Raw genomic sequence first — 18,975 nt, forward strand, 5'->3', positions numbered from 1 at the left:
TTCTCCCTTCCTCCCAGCCCCAGGAGATAAATACAGATTACTGAATACATCAGAGGAATCTTTTGAACATCCTTACCTTTCCAAAAAGATGTGAAATGACCATGTCTGGTAAAGCATTTGTCCAACCTGAAATCTGAAGAGCAAGATTATCTAAATACCTCATATTAAAACAAACCTTGAACAACTGAAACCTTTCAATTACCCATAAGTAGACCAATGGATGTTTCTCTGCTGTCCTTGTACGCACAATATCCTAGACTGGTATTTTTTCCTCCCAGTCCAACTATAACACCATTAAGTGTAATCCGAGTCGTTCTCATAGGATGTCTTTACTAATACAGCTATACAGGGAACACACTACAGGTGGCATAAGTACACATGGCATCACTCCCTGCAAGAATGCCAAGCAAACCAGGCAGATGGGTGTCATTTAACCTCACTGCCCTATCTCCTCCCTAACGACCCACACTGACCATACTTTGCACCTGGCACCTAAAGCTCATGTCCCAGAGCATGTGCCCTTGCTTTGGAAGGACAGAAGGATACAGGGCACCCACTGTACTCCTACGGTCAGCAATACTTTAGAGAGTACACCACAGATATGGAAGAATTTAATTTCAGTGAGACACTGGGTGAAATAATCAAAATGGGTAAACTGGTACATCTCAATGTAAAGCAGTTGCTAAGTATACTTCCAGATCAAACTTAAACTGGTATGAAAAATTATTTTTAAAAAAATGAGTAACTAAGCCTTGAAAGAATGTTATATCCCTGCTCTGGAAAGTTTTTCCTAGTATTATAAGGTTGTCATTACATTTAATATCACCCTAGACACTTACAACAGATTGATTCTATGTGTGGATAAAGGATGACACACTGATTTTTGTACTTCTTGGAGTGTTTATAACAACTACCATTCACTTAAACATGACCCTGAATGATACAAAGTGCCTTCCATCAGTTTACCGTGAAAAATGTTTTAACAGGCTAAATCTGAGTGACATGTAATGTAACATTTACACTTATTTATAAGTACTGGTTCCAGCAAGATTTTTGAAACTAGTTCTCAGTGCCTGACTTCCCACATTGCAATCTTTCTTAGAGATACAAAAGAATACAGTTAACAGAAGGTTCTTTGTACGTGACCATTTTCACTTTAAAGTCTGGTTGTATGGACAATCTGTCCACAGTTGCTGTAGCTAATGCCCTTTTCTGAGTCTTTTTGGCATCAGGACTCAGCTAGATGATTGAAACCTGGAAGATATTGTTCTGAACATTTTTCCGTGCTCTTGTTCATATTTTGGACTGCGCTGGTAAACAAAGCTATGGACAAGAAAGAACTGAATGTTACATTCCTTCAAGTAAACTTCAAGCATAAAGTTGTTTCCAAAACTACCCTATGTTCAGTTTAAACCATGTTTTCTCCAGCAGCAACCAGCTCTTTGGTCCATTATGTCAGTTGTCCATACTCAGTAGCTCCATTATACCATGGGTTTCTGTTTCCTCAAAGTACTTATTTTTATCACTAGCCCTGCAGGAGGTATGTTTGCAAGTGGAAGAATAAACCCCAAAGGAATTAGTCCGGGATGTTCAATGTCTGCAGCCATGCCTTACACACAAGTTTGCCCAGCTCCTCATGTTCGACAGGCTCACGGTATGATTTATTTTTCTAACTTAAAAATGTTTACCTTAGTTGCTGCCCAGTCCATCCAACCTTCAGCACAAGGGTTTACATTAATAAGAACTAATCCTTCCACCATCTCTGCATGGTTTAACTGCAACAGAAAAGATTTAAGATTCATCACATATCCTTTGCAACTTGACAGTCAGCATAAAATTGAAATTAGCAAATTATCTCCTGGGGAGGAAGGCGGTAGATCTAGTTTTATATTGCAGAAAAGAAGCGTATGTATGGAAAAAAAATTTTCATTAAAGCAATTCAACTGAGCAGCTGGAGAACATTAAGATTTAACTTCTCCACCCTCAGTTTAAATAGAGAACTCCCATTAAAAAAAACTTCTGCAAATTAACCGGGTAGAGCCCAGGCCTTAAAATGGAAAATCTAGGTCTTCTGGATGAGCTATCCCGCGGATTCTGGTATTTCGCTTAAAAGCCTGACTGCTTACTTAAATGGGCACAGCAGAGCAGGAATTCTCTGCGCATGCCACGGGAGCGATAACGCGTCAGGGAAATCAGGTCTGAGGCTTTAGGGAAGCTCCACAAAACTTACAGCGAATCTGGTTAAGATGTAGGCACCGGCTCCAGTTCCCATTCCTATAACGGTCTTCAGCCTGCACAGCAATAAAACGGAAGAGACAAATGAGTAAGACAGCACTGAAAATAAATAACCCCTCAGCAGCAGCCTTCCTCTTTCATGCGCCGGTGTGTATCTACAGAAGGGTGGGTGGCAGCTCGGGCAAACCCTGGACTCTCAGCAATGCCACCAGCCCCAGTGAGGAGCCTGATGTAGCAGCTGGTTTGGTTTTGGCAGATTTGCAGGACACTGGTCCTCACGCATCGCAGGGCAGCAGCAGTTCTCACTTATCTTTAAGCAAATACACTGAGTGACCATAGCATTGTTCTGATCCTGGAAGGAAATGCTTAGTCTCTGCCAGAAAAACTTATAAGATATAGTCCTGAAATCTGCAGCCTAAATACAAAGCTGCCCCCTCCCGAGGCTCCCCTGCCCTCCCCAGTACAGCTATCCAACTGGGACGCTGATTCCTCTCTAACAGGGGGCTGGCAGGGAAACCTCTCGTGCTATCCAGCCATTGGGGTGAATAAGTTTAAACTTCATAACCAAACAGGGCAGAGACAAACCAAATATTTGCATTAACTGAAATTGGTGTTAAAGCATCTCCTTCAAGGTCTTAGAAAATACAGGGAAGGGAAGAGTAGACAAAACCACTCAGAAAAACAGGTTATACAATGCTTTTAGGAAAATTCTTGAGGATAGTTTTCATTCTTATTAGCAATATTAAATCAAGGCTTTGTAAGCATCCTCCAGTTTAATTGATTTTCAAGGTACTGACATCACTTTAGCATTTTTTTTCAGTGCAAGAGCAGAACTGACAACCTGTGCCTTATGTTTGGCATTTAAAAAAACACATCTCTTAAGAAGGCAGTGAGGTAAACTGGTCCAAGGTACTGTAATAGTTGGTTACAACTGAACAATGTCTAAATTGGGGTGCTGGTCTGAGAGCAAACCCCCCGCCAACAGTCCAGCCTGTCTGTTCTCCAAGGCTGCCGAACCCTGAATGCCAGATTTTCTCTGCTTGGTCTGAAAACCCCTCGGAGGTGCCTTCCCGCACTCTTCATTGCGTATCAGGAGCACCAGCTCTGCCAAGAAGGTACCTTTCTCAGCCACAGCTCCTGCCAAAGCTAAGCTTTAAGGGAGGACACACACCTAAACTTGTTGCGGGTAAACAACAGAGGAACACTGCCACCAGGTCCTTCAACATCAGCAACCTGGCATCTGCACTTGGTAGTAGAAGAGGCTTAAGGAGGTTGGACTGGCCCCCTAAGACACTCAAGCCACAGAAATAAAACAGTGTCTTCAGATGGGACCGTGTTGTTTTTTTTTTTCTGCTAACCACACAGGAAAACGTGGGTTGTTACAGTGGGAAGAACAGATTGTCTGTGCCCTGCCCCTGTGAGGGCGACGCATAGAAAATACTGGAGGAAGCCCCTAAATTAGGCACATGGGATTTCACTCAAAAGTTGCTTCCTGTTTAAAAATAAACAGGCATTTCAAAAAAGGTCAAAAAAATAAGATCTTTCAGAAACAAAGGCAAAAGTGATCCATCTATAACAGAGGAATTAGAAAAACCAACCACAACTGTAATTCTAGGAAACAAAATGCCAGACAGCCAGACCGAAGCTTCATGGGCAGCACAGGTGAATACCTGCTCTGCCCTGCTCTTTTGGTGTGCCATGTAGAGATAAGAACAAGGAAAATAAGCAAATTATTCTACACTCACCCAAACTGTTTCAGTATTCCGGGAAGCATTTCGGCCAGCTGATCCATGGAGGGATACACATACCTACAACAAATATGTGTTTGCGGAGTTACTACACCACTTTCAGTAGAGTAGGCTGCTATATTTAGAGACACAGTGGTCACTGTAGATTTAATACCAAAATGTGCTCATTATGAGATCATTGACAGTATGAGCTGAATTCAAATCAGGAGCAAGCACAAGTAAGTAATTTAGCAGAAATATGAGCATAATCTATATGGTACTTTATGTGAGTTACAGGATGATAGATGTCTTGTCCGGCTGAGAGCAAAACAGACCATAATGAATCCCTTCCAAGAAAAGTTAACACTAAAACTTATGAGAAAGCTTGAACTTGAGAGGTAAGTTTCCAACCACATTCACCACATTTGTATTCCTGGTCCACCACAAAAAAGTTTCCCCGTGTCACAGAATCACAGACTACAATGAGATCCAGATCTTTGGCAAATAAGGTGCATGCATGTTTTCAGAGACACACAAATTACCATAGCATAAATAGGGATAGCTTTCTATAAATATTGATGGAGAAAATGAAGGTATAGGAAGGGCTACGAAGCTGCTGAGGAATTTCAGTAAAAATAGCTGTCAGTTAATGCTCCTGGTCTTCTGCAGAGCAGAAACAAAATTTTGAGGGAAGGAAATTCTGAACAAAATCTCAACTGAGCAACACGTGGAAAAAAATCCACCCAAAGTAGCTGGAAAACATCTGCCTAGGACACATCCAAATCTCTGCTTCCCATCAGGACTACACCTAATGATTCTCTAGTTTAGTCTCCAAAATAAAACCAAACAAAAAAAACCCCAAACAATGCAAAGCTACTTTAAGTTATTTTCTTAGATTTTCTTGTTGGGAAACTAAACCTTGTCATGACAAAAGCTAGTGTCACCGCAACAGCTATGACTTTTAACTTGAGCATGCTGGTCTCCCAGCTGGAGGGATAATACAGCTTCTTGTGCTGCCCTCATGATGTTATTAGGCAGCGGTCTTTACTAGCATAGGTCATGATGGCTGCCCTATCAGCCCTATCAGCTGACAACTCAGAAGTGTTAATGCTTGTTCAGGACATGTGGGTTAAGACACTTAAAAGCTCATGATTCAAACAAATACAAAGGGGAGGTGACTGAAATAGCTTTGTAGGCTACTCTGGTAGATAACTGGGCCATTGCAGTTAACGCTAGCTGAGAACCTGGCCCATCGTGACCTCCTCAGCATCAGACCAGCTTAAAAATTAAGAAGGGAAATAGACTGGCTCATGCAATAAGGGTACATATAAGCTCCTTAATACCTGGTTACTGAACAACTGTTCCTTGCCTTGTACCCTCCCCTTGGCATGTTGGCTGCTCACTTCCTCGACCAAGCTGATTTCTATCCAAGGGGCATCTTAAGGCAAACCTGTCTCTTTTGAACTAAATGGGACAAGCATTTTGGCAAAGACAGTGCTCCTGGCACACGAGGTTTCCAAGAGTTACAGCATCATACATGATACACAGTCAGGAGTATGCAGCTATCTATGATGCTCTGTGGGGGGACATCACTTTGTTACCGTCCAACAACTTGTATTTTCCAGGTAGGTTATCAAGTCTACTTATCAACACCTACCATGCTGCCATTTCATAAAACACACGGATTTAGTAAGGATGTTATATAGTGGTTAACGCCAACCTTGTTTATAGTAACAATTTAGTTTTGTATTTGTATTCAGGATGTCATTACAAACCAAGGCAACCCAATATTTAAACAGACAGATGTAGACATCTGTCAAGGAACTGCTTTACAGGCAGTCTAGTTATCAGAGATAAAACACAAAATTACAGCCCCAAAGTCTACTGTGAACTGGCACAACACAACAGAGCTCCCAGAGCTCCAGCAACTTAGAAACAGAGTGTCAGGATTTAAGTTCAAAAGCCAACTACTGTGTTTGCTGCAAGTGCTTTTTAATTAACTGTAGATCAAGACTCTTTTTCCAGAAGGAGGATAACTCTGAAAGCACGGGCTGTTGCCCTGACCACTCACCCAGTTTGGAAAGACGGTGCTCCATCCTGCTGACCAGGTGCATCCACATGGCAGACCGCAAAGTGCTGGGTGATTTCCTGCATATCCTCAAAGTTGAAGAGAGGATTGAAGCAAGTTTTATCTTGAGAAGGAAAAGAAAATATCAAGTAATTATGCTGAGGGGAAATAGTAAGTTTGCAGCTATAATAAATTCATTTATTAACCCATCCTACCGGTTAATGAACAGATGGTTCAATCAGGTGAGCCTGGCAAAAGTGGCAGTCCTTTATTTCTGAGGAGGAAAGACCAGTAAAGCCCTGCTACAAAGCAACCTGTGCCAACTTGCTTTAATTCCTTTAAGCAAAAACCCTGAACAGCTCCTTCCTCATGGTCAGCTAAGGTTTATTCATGTTATTTTGGTACCTGCCAGAAGTATTTGCTTGGTACACCAAAAATCTCAAAAAATTATTCTTTATGCAAAGTTAAAATACCAATAAAATGCAGCCAGGAGTATTCATCCCAGGTTTTGGCTTAAATTAAATTATCCATTTACTTGTCCAGTCATTTGTCTTTGTATTGCGTCAAAACAGATGGAGGGAAAAAGTATCCAAGGCTGAGATCGTGACTTGTGCTTTTGCCCAAATATTACAAGATCAACATTACATGATCAGCTGCTGCAGGCAGCTCAAGACAAAAGCATCCTTCTGGCATACGCAATGCTGTAGGCTCCCAACTTTGAGGTGATTTGATTTCTGATTTTTAAGCAGTATTACTGTGGGGAGAGGGTTAGCATATTTTCCTCCTGGAGTGGAAAGCAAGAATTCCGTAGCACCGTCTTTGAGATGCCTAGAAAACAGTTCAATAGTCTGTGTGTGTTTCTGAACGTCCTCACACTACAACATACAAGAAAATGCATTGCAGAATATAGAATATTTTTAGCTAGAATCATCTTTAGGAAAATATGCACTTTTGGGAAAAGGTTCCTCCCCTTTAAAAGGAAGAAAAAGTTTATTCACCACAAAGATAGACTTTGTAACTCTAGAAAGAAAAAAGTCTTATTCAAAGATGGGATCATAGATTAAGCTCTGCCCTGATCCACCGAAAATCCAAAATAAAGTAAGGCACTTCCATAAAAAAGAGGCAAGAAAACAGATTTTTTTCTTATGAGTAATATCTGCCCCCCAGCAACAGCCAGACTTTAAAGATCTGCAGGTACTTTTAAGTGTAAATACTGATAACTGATTAAGAAACAGTAAATTGTGTGAAGCAAACAGTACTGGTGGAAAGAACAAAATAGAGCAGATCTGGATATTAGGTCACTATATTCTTGGACATGACAGATAAGATAAAAGGCACTTATCAAACTTATTTTCTTCATACTGGCTAAGGACACAATGCCAGCACTCATTTCGTCATCCTGGTTTGACACGTAATTCATATAAACCCACGGCAGCATAGGACTGGTTATCAGATGGGAACCTAAGACAAAGCACCAGCAATGTTGTTCTCAATCCGGCTGGCAACATACCTTCAGCTATCCCCTACAGATGTTTTTACTGCATTTATACATGGTCAGTATGAGCTACCAGAGATCTTTTGCTCTGTTAAGTGAAATATTCCAATTATTTACTTCACGAGGATAAAAAAGTCTGAGAATTAAACTTGCTGTAAGAGAGGAATTAGGTACCTTTTAACAGGTTGCAATGCACATAAAGAAGTAAGGATCTGGGAAAGGTTTCCTAACCATTGCTGCTTCCACACCTTTGATTACGGCAGTAGTGCTAAGGAAGCAGGCCATACCCGTGCTATTAAATAACAAGCCTACTCACGATTCAGCCCGATGTCATGGTAGGTGAGGATAGCTGGCCGGTTCCCTCTGGGAGTCCCGCACATGGTGACATGGACCGAGCCATGCACCGTCTCCACATCTTGCTCCTGGCAGAGAACAGCAGGAATCTGTTAGGGGCTTGTCCAAGTCCTGCCCTGAAGACCCGCTGCAGCAGACCTCTGTCTGACACCAGCACAGCTCCTGCCCCAGCCCCGGGGGGCTCCACACCCCGCTCTTCCCCACGGCGGGGGCTCCCACTGACGTTTTACGTTCGGCTGTCACCCACTCCACCCCACACACACCTACAGAAGCATTTAAGCTGACAGCTCTAACCAGGTGCTGAGGGAATAGTTAAATAGATTTTAACCTCATTAAAAGGCAACATAGAGAAAAAAAAAAACAAAAAAACCAACCGAAAGCAGTTTGGTACAACGACACCTAAAATAACAACAGTTTACAACTATGACTGTCAACATTTGCAAAAGTGCAAGTTGCCAAAATAAAATACTTCTGTTTTCCAGGAAAAGGACTTTAACTGAGCAAATAACTACTATTCCCAAAAGAAAGCAGTGTTAAGTAGCCTGTATTTGCCATAAAGACTTATCACACTGTGGGGCCTTGTGATTACAGTAGCCTTTCCCAATAAACACAACCGCCAGATGTATTAACTTTCTGGCTTGCTCGGTATAGACCTGAGCACAAACCCAACTGTCCGAAGTTTGCTATAGAGCAGCATATCCACAACTTTATTGTAGTGATTATCAGAGAAACAACATTAAGAAGCATACTGCTATTATTTGACATAACAGGATTATGTACTATTTAATGAACTTAAAGCTAAGGACACCTTTATTATCAAATCAAAGACCCCCTGAGTATCGTCTTTTATTTATTGGATGTCTGTGTAAGTTAGATATGACTTGGGCCATACTAACATCCACAACATATAGAACAGTTTTGTTTTTTTTCTTTTGCACTTGAACTTCAGATGGGTACAAACAATTTGTTATTTTGCCAACATGTATAAAGGGAATCACAAAGCAACAGTTATTTATGACACTTATTTACAGTATTATTACACTCGCATAACAGTCAAGGCAGTATGTAGTTAATAGCCAGTCCTAGCAATTCATCAGAATACTTTATTTACTGTACAGGACACAGATATCCACGTCATTCAGCACTGTCTGCTCCTGCAGGGCTTGCCTGACTTGCTCCACGCAGTAATGCCCGGAGGTAAAGTCCAAGTTAAATCCAAATCTATCACAAATTATGCTATAGAAATAGAGCGCATACAGCCTCTGCGAAAACCCTTACAGAGCAAAACCCAGAAGCTCTTCAGAGAGCTATGTAATTTGATACACGAAATACACCCCAAGTTTTGGGGAAAGTAAGGATGCTAGGCAACACCATTCCACATTCCACCTATTTTCCTTGCAATTGCATATTTACATCAGTTTCAAGTTATAATTAGAGCCACGCATCAAAAGTCCCCCCTGACTCGTGGTCTGGGCAAGCTGAACATCACTGCTATCTGAACTATACTCCATCAAAACACTCATGTCCAGCTGTTATGCCTCCTCAGAGATTCATTCCTCTGCATACTCACTGCATTATTTAGCAGGTAAGCTGTATCTTCCATATCCAGCACCATCTTTAGGCAAAACAGGCTGATAAATCCAGCAAGTCAGACAGAGGACAGTAGCTGGTTTCTACTTTGTCCAAGTAAGAAACTGGGTTATATAGAGAAGCTGCTATCCTGCGTAGGCTTATGACTCCCATAATGCCCAGCTAGAAAAACCAAAACAGACTAATTCAAGAGGACGTCATTCTTAAATAGGATTTGGGTCAGGTTTGACCAGAAGTACGTTCTCAACAGAGCTCAGACATCAAAGATGAACTAAGTCTCTGCTATGCAACGTACAAAGTGCCAAATTTGAAACCTGGGAATTAGTACAGCCTTTCCGGTTGCTGTTTCCGTCAGGTTTTGATAAGTTTAGCTTCATTTCGGGTTTTGTTACCTCAAATGCTAAACACCCCAAACTTATTCTAAATGAAATCAGCAAGTTCTTTCCTAAAAGCCAGGACTAAAGTTTCTAGTGAGAACACAAAAGACTTTGAAAAATTAGTGTAAGTCAAAATAATTCTCCTTCACAACAAGCCCGAGAACTTTAAATGCTTGAAATCTAGTATTTTCCAATAGATAAGCAACATTAGCCTAAAGTATTCCCACATTAGTCATATTAATGTTACCATACGTTTCATTTTTGGCAGAAAATAGGGTACTTTAGGTATATTCATTATACTATAATCCAGAAGAGATTGGCAGTAGCAATAGATAGTGATTAATAATCAGCAATTAATATTTTCTACTTTCCTTCTGTACTTAGATAATTTTCAATACAAAGCATTAAAATCAACAGTTGCAACCTTAACACCACTAATGAGAGCAAGTAGTACTGTGTAACACACCCCATGCTGAGTGCAGAATATTGAAATTATTTCCTCCTCAGTTAGAGGCTAATAGGCATTTCCTATCATCAGATTTTTATTGCTAGATCCTTCCAGTAACAGCACTGAAAACCTAGAACATGTTTTATTAGGAGGGACCACCTTTTGAGATTTGGGATCTTCCTCCTTTGTGCATGAAAGAAAAAAGTCCGTCCCTGCCAGATAACGCCAGACCCTTGAACCTGCACATCCCACTGACCTCAACAGCTAATTCTTCTTGAACTAGAAGTCTGAGTCTAGTTCAAACTCAGTGTCAACTAAAAATAGTTCAGAGATGACAGGCGACCATACTACTAATTACTAATTACTAAATCACAGTCAGTTTAACAATTGGTTTAATTCCTCATTATCTTCACAGTAAGACTCCCTGAATTCAAGAGAGTTGTGCTATTTTCCATTAGCAGGAATCCTTAACGGCAAATACCCAAAAGATTCTCCTAAAAACCACTCAATTCAAACCAGTTTCTTCGGTGACATCAAACCAACAACTCCACATCCCTATTGATCCTATTAGAGATGAAGAGCTTTGTCTACGTGATGTAGGGATGGATGTTTTCAAAATGCCGAGCACTGAAAACAGATGGCAGCACATCCCAGTCAACGTCAAATTATAGTAAGAGGCTCTTCACCAACTGATTTGTATTAAAACACTATCTTGGAAAAAAACCCAAGGTACACTAATCCGATAGAAGGATAAAGACAAACACACCATCTGTTCACATCTCTCACTTTAACAGAGGTGCAGTCTTATCTTAGTGCCCTAAAACCACACAGGAAAATACTTTTGATACATGCAATTTAAGACAGGCTATATTAGTTTGAAGGAGCCGATCCATTCTAAAGCAGATTTTTGGTGGTCAAGTGACTTTTTTTTTAAATTTTGTCATGAGTTTAGAAGGGGAGGCAATTTCTAAGTTGATAATACAGGATAACTCATTTATTCCTTCTCCTCTCTATCCTGGCTGGAAGGAAGACATGGATTAAGAAACATGTTTATGAACAGGTGGTTGTTTTCTGTACTATGGGATATGCAACTAAAATGATTTAGGTATCTAAAATGGAAAACCATACACACTGCACATTTTGCTAAAAATGCCATATTTTATATTTTAAGTAAAATATTGTATTCTATCAAGATTATTTTATAGCTTTCAAATATACTTAATCCTCGATTACCATCTCATGCTTTTATTTTAACTTATAATATTATGCCTGTTAAATACATCTCCCTCTCGTGCCTCAGAACTGGAGGAAAAGCTTCACAGCTTTCAAAGAGGATTTAAATTGCTAGGAGACAGTATATTTTATGCTCATATTACCTACGAAATTTAATATATTAATACCTGCATCTGCTGTTTCTCACTTCTTTTTTTCAATATCTTGAAGATCAAAAATATCTGAGTTTTTAACGTGGTATTGCAATGTTGGATTTCAAATCCCCCCTTGCCCTGAAGTTATTTAGCATTTTCCCCCTATGTTTTTCTACTCTAAAATAGTTATTCCAATTGATCTTACGTTATTCTAAAACCCCAGTACCCACCATTCCAGATATTTTTCTCCTTTTTTTTTCTTTTTTTTTTGTTAAGACTTCTTTTTTACATTAGCTGCACTAAGAAAAATTTCCCCAATTCACGTTGTGAGTTGGGTACATTAATAAGTTTTTAGATGTAACTGCAGGTGATTCTGCTAAAGTGGAAGCCAGCAACCAAAGCTTTGGTGCAGGAACCACAGCAGATTATTGTGACAGTTCTGCCCAGGGATTCTTCCTAGTCTGATTATCACCGAGTCACACTGCTCTGCAAAAGCACAAAACTACATCCACCCCCATACCTTTCCTTCAGAGACCTAAAAGGATAAGGAAATCATAGAATCACAGAATGTGTTGGGTTGGAAGGGACCATTAAAGGTCATCTAGTCCAACCCCCCTGCAGTAAGCAGGGACATCTTCAACTAGATCAGGTTGCTCAGAGCCTCATCAAGCCTGACCTTGAATGTCTCCGGGGATGGGGCCTCCACCACCTCTCTGGGCAACCTCTTCCAGTGTCTCTCCACCCTCATTGTAAAGAACTTCTTCCTAATGTCTAATCTAAACGTGCCCTGCTCTAGTTTAAATCCATTGCCCCTCGTCCTATTGCTACATGCCCTTGCAAACGGCCCCTTCCCAGCTTTCTTATAGGCCCCCTTCAGGTACTGGAAGGCCACTATAAGGTCTCCCCAGAGCCTTCTTTTTTCCAGGCTGAACAACCCCAACTCTCTCAGCTTATCTTCACAGGAGAGGTGCTCCAGCCCTCTGATCATCTTCGTGGCCCTTCTCTGGACCCGCTCCAACAGGTCCATTCAAAGCCCCTAACCCCATCCACCGATGAGAAACCCATCCCGCCCTGAGGACCAGATGATCTGTCTCCCGTTGCAATGTGGCTCCTTCCCTCTCCCCTTGCAGGCAGGAGGAGGAGGAGGAGGGAAAGCAGAAATGGTCCTTGTATTAGACGGCCACAAGCCACGAATTGCAGGAGCCAAACTCATCTCTGCCACCTACAGCTACCGCACAGTTCAGGAAGTTTTGCTTAGTTCTTGAGAAAGCAGTCTCCCGAGGGACTGCTCACTCCTGGAACACCAAGCGAAGAGAATTATATACAGTGACGAGGAGCCAGGTCTCCATCGTCTCCAGAGCTACCAAAGCTAGAGAATAGGCAAATACATCAAACTGGAAATACAATTAAAATGTGTCTGGCATTAAGCCAACATAAAGCAGCACAGGGCACACACTGTCCTGCACCAGTTTATCGTTAGTTGTGCTAATACAGGTTTGGTCAGGAACACTGCCCTTCTTGGGAGGCGGGGGACCTTCACTTAAGTTTTCACGTAGATGCCACAGACAGACATACAGACAGACTAGAGGTAGTTCAGAGCTGTCAGTTCTTCCATCTCTTGTCTTGGCCATCCCCTGGTAGCTCCATGAAAGCTCTCCTCCAGAGAATAACCACGTACACGTCCTGCAATATGTGCTTTCAGAAGGGTGATACTGCACTATACAGTGGCTTACTTAAAATGGAAAAGTATGTTTAACTCAAGTCTGCCTAAAAGAGCATGTGAAACAAGAATCTATCCCTTTCCAAATCTGAATAATTAGATGTAATTTATTCCTGGAGCCAACACACCTCACAGGCAGTCACTACTTTTTCACTAGTGGCAGAAACATAGTTATCAACTGAACACTGCATAATTTGTCCTCAAAAGGACAGAGCAAGTTGCAAGTGATATATGGTGGACACCAACATCCATGCACAGGCACTAAATAAGGAGCTCCATCCTGCCGAGCGCTGATCACCTCCTCCTCTGGCCAGGTCCATCCTCCTCCCAAGGGTACCTTGAGGATGGGTTGCTCATTAAGAGCACACGTGAGTTTCAGCGTCAGTCACAAGTGACCTGGGTCCTCCGGGGCCACACATTAACTTCTCTAATGAACTAAGTAATCAAGGCTCTCTTAACAGCTTCAAACCATGTTTGTCATGAATTAACCACAGGAGAACTTAAAGACACATAGGTAGGGTACTTGTGGTTTTAAGGACCAAAGCTGAGACCCCTTTGCAGTGGCAGTTCTTAACAGATTGAGACTGTTCTTCCACATTTTTCCTTCCTGAACTAGAACAACCAAAGATTAAACTCGAAGAAAGAAAGATCATTAAAAAGGCAAGGGCTGGCAGAACAGGGCTAAATGACAAGAACCACTGGTCTGGATTAGTGACAGTTAATCCAAAACATGGGAAAAAAAAACCAAAAAGGCTTAGAGAATTTGATCTTGCAAGTTAAAAAATCTATATATACACATGGTTTACAAACCAAGCAAACTTATTCCAAGAATAGAAACAAAATATGGGTCACTTCTGGATTCTTAATCAAAATACTGCAGGACTGCTGTTAGCAGACTTAATCTGGGATTCGGATGTATTTAGAACAAGTGATCAATCTGGACCCAACAGAAAGCTTCTCCCATTCTGCGCACGGTCCTGCAGGAAGCCGCATGGTGACAACTTTAACACGCATTTATCAAGATTTCAGGCAGTAGGCTTCATCATTAGAAAGGATGAGGGGAAAGATGCAGGATTAATGCAAACTACAGTTTTACTATAGAAGTAAGAGCCATTGAAAGATGGTAAAGATGTTTGAGATAACTGTCTCCCTTCACTTCCAGTTTGTGCTGGATTTTTAACCCATTTGCATGGCATTGAATAAAAATACAGACAGGTGCAAATAAAGTGCAACATGCTAGGAAGTACAAAGTCATTTCCTCCAAGCACCTCCATCTGCACATTCAAGAGACTAGAACAATTTAATAGCTTTCCTTATTCCTGCACAACCTACTTCTCTCCCTACACCCTTTGATAAAAATAAGACACCGGGCAAACCTCTTTTCCCAACACATAGTCCGTGCCCTCAGTGATGGGAATTCACCATTTGACCTAGTTGTGTGCTTTAGGAACTCTTCTGGCCGTAAATAAACATACAGAAACTACCATCACTCTTGTTACGGGCAAAATTGATCGCTTAGCGCCTTCCACCGCTCCGTGGGCTTCAGGAATCTTTGGAAACTTTCAACGGAATAATGGGATACATTGAGAGGGACATTTCCTCTGAGGAAATGCATGCACAGTGCTAATGGAAGCAAATTAATTGGGGAAAGCATGTGTGCACAAGGGAGGGGAATACTTTGCTTTCACTACCACAGCTGAGAGAATCTCATTCTCTCAGCAAGAATAGAGCCGCTTGCAACCCAGCCACCTCTTTTGGATGAAACTTTCTCAGCTTCAGTCTGAAAAGACCTCCTGCAGTCCCCTTCCCATCGCTATGTCAGAGCCCCATTCAGACCCCTCTCCCACAGTAACAGAACTGCTGGCGAGCAGTCGGTCATTTCTGATCACATCTTGCTGTTTTCTCAAGTATCAATTCAGTTTCCCCTTATATAAAAAAAAAATAAAAAAAGAAAGATAAGAATAGCTTTACTTGCCTGCACATCGAAGTCTGGAAGGAGGCGTGTGATAGCCTGTAAAGAGAATTTAAAGCATTAAAACAGGTAGATACAGAAGTCTGTGCTGCGACATGTGTGCTCTAACCCACAGGTTCTGCAGCCAAGAGCTCTGTCCTGTCCCTTCATTTAATGAAAGCTCTCTTGCTGAACACCAAAATTCACCCCAGAGCTTTTACCCACTAATCTTTTTGGAGAACATGAAAGCAATAAAATGCTAGATTATAGACCAGCAAAATAAAGCGCAATAAAAAAAAATAAAGCTCAAAAACTGGTGCGTCTTCAATTATTGTTAAATCACTGGACAAGTCGGAGCAGTAAAGCACCGAACTCTTCTCCATTGCTTATTGTCGCCATGGGACAGCCAACAGCCCACACTGGTCCTACCTCAGAGGGAAAGCCATTGTTCAAGCATGGACTGAGCACTTACAACTCAGTTACACAGTTGTTACTGGGATTTAGTTACACCATGTGGAAGGTGGGAAGGGTTTTACCCTAGCCAAAATTAAGCCTTGTTATGTTTAGGAGGTCGGCTGGACACAGAGACTGCACACTAGGAAGCTTTTTTTTTACCAAGAGAGTGGTCAAACACTAGAAGAGGCTTCCTACAGAGGTGGTCGATATCCCAAGCCTGTCAGTGTTTAGAAGACGTTTGGACAATGCCCATAATAACCTGCTTTAACTTTGGGTCAGCCATGAAGTGGTCGGGCAGCTGGACTAGATGATCATTGCAGGTCCCTTCCAACTGAGATATTCTATTCTATTCTATTCTATTCTATTCTATTCTATTCTATTCTATTCTATTCTATTCTATTCATTTCCCAACCTCTGGCAGCTATCACTATGACTGACAAGCTCCTACACCTGTTGAGGATCTCCACCAGCAAAGGAGTTAGGTGACATCCACCCATTTCCAATAGCCTAACAGGCTTATAACTTTAAAGGAAGAAGTGTCTTAAAGTCACCTCCTTCTTTTAAAGGAAGGAGTCCTTTAAGTCCAAGGAAGAAGTCCAGCTCATATTTCCATTGTGAGGCTGAAAACAGAGGGATGAGCAGCCATACCAACACTTGTTACGCTGCAGAGGATGACAGAGAAGCCAAAGCTTGAAAAAGAAATACAGAGATAAAAAGCAGAGCTTAGGACCCTGGCAGGGAGGTCACACAGTCCCAGAAGCCCAGGTAAATTAAGGATGGAAGACGTCAGAAGGAGTGCAGCTGCTGTCTTGAGCAATATCATCTCGGATGCCAGACCTCAAAGCATTGCAGTCCAACCCATAATTACGCAGTAAAAAGCTGACTGAGCTTGTGGAAGTCATTTTGCACAGCCTTAGCTTTAGATAATCTGTTCTTTTCTATTACTATACTGTTGGTCTCATAACCTTTTAAACATAGGTAGTTTCATACACTATCAGTGTTCCAGTGGGGTCTAGAGTTGAAAGGAATATGCAGATATGGCATCTGTTTAGAGAGGATATGAAATAAAGCTCTGTCATTGTTAATCGATGTTTTAAGATATTTCTGAACTTTGAAGCAAAGGCATTTTAGTACTCATAGGACTTCTGCTTAGAATCTGCTTTGCTCTGCTACTACTGAACAATATTGGAATTAAAAGGGAATTTAGTTTCTGAAAAGTTTGAGTGCTGCTTTCACCGGTATCCAAACAAGCTCTGCTTTCATGCAATGTCCTTGGCAAAGGAGCTGTGTTTAAAGTTGGTCTAACCATTTCACTGCAGTCGCAAGTGGAAATGATTTTCTGAAGTGTTTACGCAAAAGAGGGAATAAAAAAGAAAGTAGCAGACAGAAATGAACAGTTCCAGTGTAAAAAAAAAAAAAAAAGAAAAAAAAACCAACACGTTTATATGCATCATTGTCAAGAATTAGTATCATTGGGAACAAAAATAAAATCTTAGTTTTAATTCAAGAAAAAAAAAATGCTGAGAGGTTCCTTCACGCATTACAGTGAATTATTTGCTGTACATGTACACATACCAAAGCACAGAGTATTGCTACCATCGAACAGAGTCAAACAGCCACTGAACCCAGACACCATGGGCAGATTTTTGGAGAAAAATGGTGCAAGAACAAATTGAAAGTACAACAGGGTTACAGAAGGACACAAGTACAGCCGGAGAGGATTACATGATGCACAGTCGCATCAGATGTGGATGGACTCAGACGTGCCCGGAGGAAAAGGAAAGGCTCCCTCTGTGCCTCCTTAAAAGGCAGCAAATGGAAGAAAGTTTGTATCTCTACATTGAGAAGTCTATAGGTATAGATGGACCTACAGGAAATTGTCCAATTGACACCATCCAGAATAGCTGGAGACACACAGAGTTGTCGTTATTCATAAAACAAAAAATGTCACCACCAGATTAGCACTAGAGAAAAATAAAACCCAAAGTCCCGGAAAGAGAAAATAATTAAGGTTCAGTTTTGCATTACCAAAAAAACACCCTTTTATTCCATCTCCAGCTCCAGCTCCTCTTACTTATTTCTTCTATATGATATGTTAGAATTAATCCAAGAACACACGTGCAGTTCCAAAGGCAGCCCTGAAATAAAACACATAAGCACTAAAAAGCTCTAAAATAATTACCTCCTCCTTCTCCACCAGAGGTTTCACCTCCGCGAGGTGAGCATCCTGGAACTCTGTTGACATGGTCAGTAGCTGGTATCTGCAAAGATGAAAAAGATTTGTTCTGAGCTTGCATCTAAGATTAAATACAGGAACAAATAGAGATCCTGCTCCACCCAACCCCCCCAGCAGTGACCCACCATCTCAGGTTATAGTTTAAAAGACCTTTGCAAGAAGGTTGTGAACCTCTTGTAAAATGCCTCCCTCGTTTATTTATATACACACTCCTGCACAATATGAGATTAAAGAAATGTTAAGGCTGCAAGATCAAACAAAAGTTTGGCAGCTGCAAAATGGAGAAGGAAACGGGGCAGGACCAGCGGAGCGAGCCATGGACACTGTCATTTCACAGGTGAAAGGCGGCATAGCCCAATCTGAACACGCACCTTCTGAAATTAGCGTGAACACTTGTCTCTGAAATTTCTTTATTTTTCTTCTTTTTTTTTTAATTTTTTTTTTCCTTTTGACGCAGGCTGCCTCTCCTTCCCCCGGATCTTTACTGTAAGCAAACTGAACTGGACGATAGCGATAGGACGAGGGACAATGGTTTTAAACTAGAGCAGGGCAGGTTTAGATTAGACATTAGGAAGAAGTTCTTTACAATGAGGGTGGTGAGACACTGGAACAGGTTGCCCAGAGAGGTGGTGGAGGCCCCATCCCTGGAGACATTCAAGGCCAGGCTTGATGAGGCTCTGAGCAACCTGATCTAGTTGAAGATGTCCCTGCTTACTGCAGGGGGGTTGGACTAGATGACCTTTAATGGTCCCTTCCAACCCAACACATTCTATGACTCTGTGGTTCTGTGGACACTCATTAGCACCATTTTACTCTCAGGCCGATGTGCTCCCTTCTTTGGGACTGAAACACCTTCCTTGACCTGAACAAACAAACAGTACCAAGTAAAACCAAGTACTTCTGTAAGCGGACACCAACAAATTGTATGCAATAACGCTGTTTTCAAAATGG

At 41.4% G+C, this 18,975-nt stretch overlaps 1 protein-coding gene across 1 annotated transcript in view; it reads right to left on the reverse strand.

The window, feature by feature from the left end:
• Positions 1 to 18,975, reverse strand: part of NDRG1 (N-myc downstream regulated 1) — a 42,952-nt gene that overhangs the window by 8,791 nt on the left and 15,186 nt on the right. Inside the window, exons 2-9 of the mRNA XM_074577879.1 lie at positions 17,971 to 18,049; positions 15,357 to 15,392; positions 7,842 to 7,947; positions 6,034 to 6,154; positions 3,981 to 4,043; positions 2,231 to 2,291; positions 1,689 to 1,775; positions 77 to 133 (exon numbers count right to left, since the gene is read on the reverse strand). Of these exons, the coding sequence (XP_074433980.1) occupies positions 77 to 133; positions 1,689 to 1,775; positions 2,231 to 2,291; positions 3,981 to 4,043; positions 6,034 to 6,154; positions 7,842 to 7,947; positions 15,357 to 15,392; positions 17,971 to 18,033 (594 nt within the window). The 5' untranslated portion in view covers positions 18,034 to 18,049. The remainder of the gene's footprint in view (positions 1 to 76; positions 134 to 1,688; positions 1,776 to 2,230; positions 2,292 to 3,980; positions 4,044 to 6,033; positions 6,155 to 7,841; positions 7,948 to 15,356; positions 15,393 to 17,970; positions 18,050 to 18,975) is intronic.

This window comes from Larus michahellis, chromosome 2 (genome assembly GCF_964199755.1).
Source record: "Larus michahellis chromosome 2, bLarMic1.1, whole genome shotgun sequence".
Lineage (NCBI taxonomy): Eukaryota > Metazoa > Chordata > Aves > Charadriiformes > Laridae > Larus > Larus michahellis.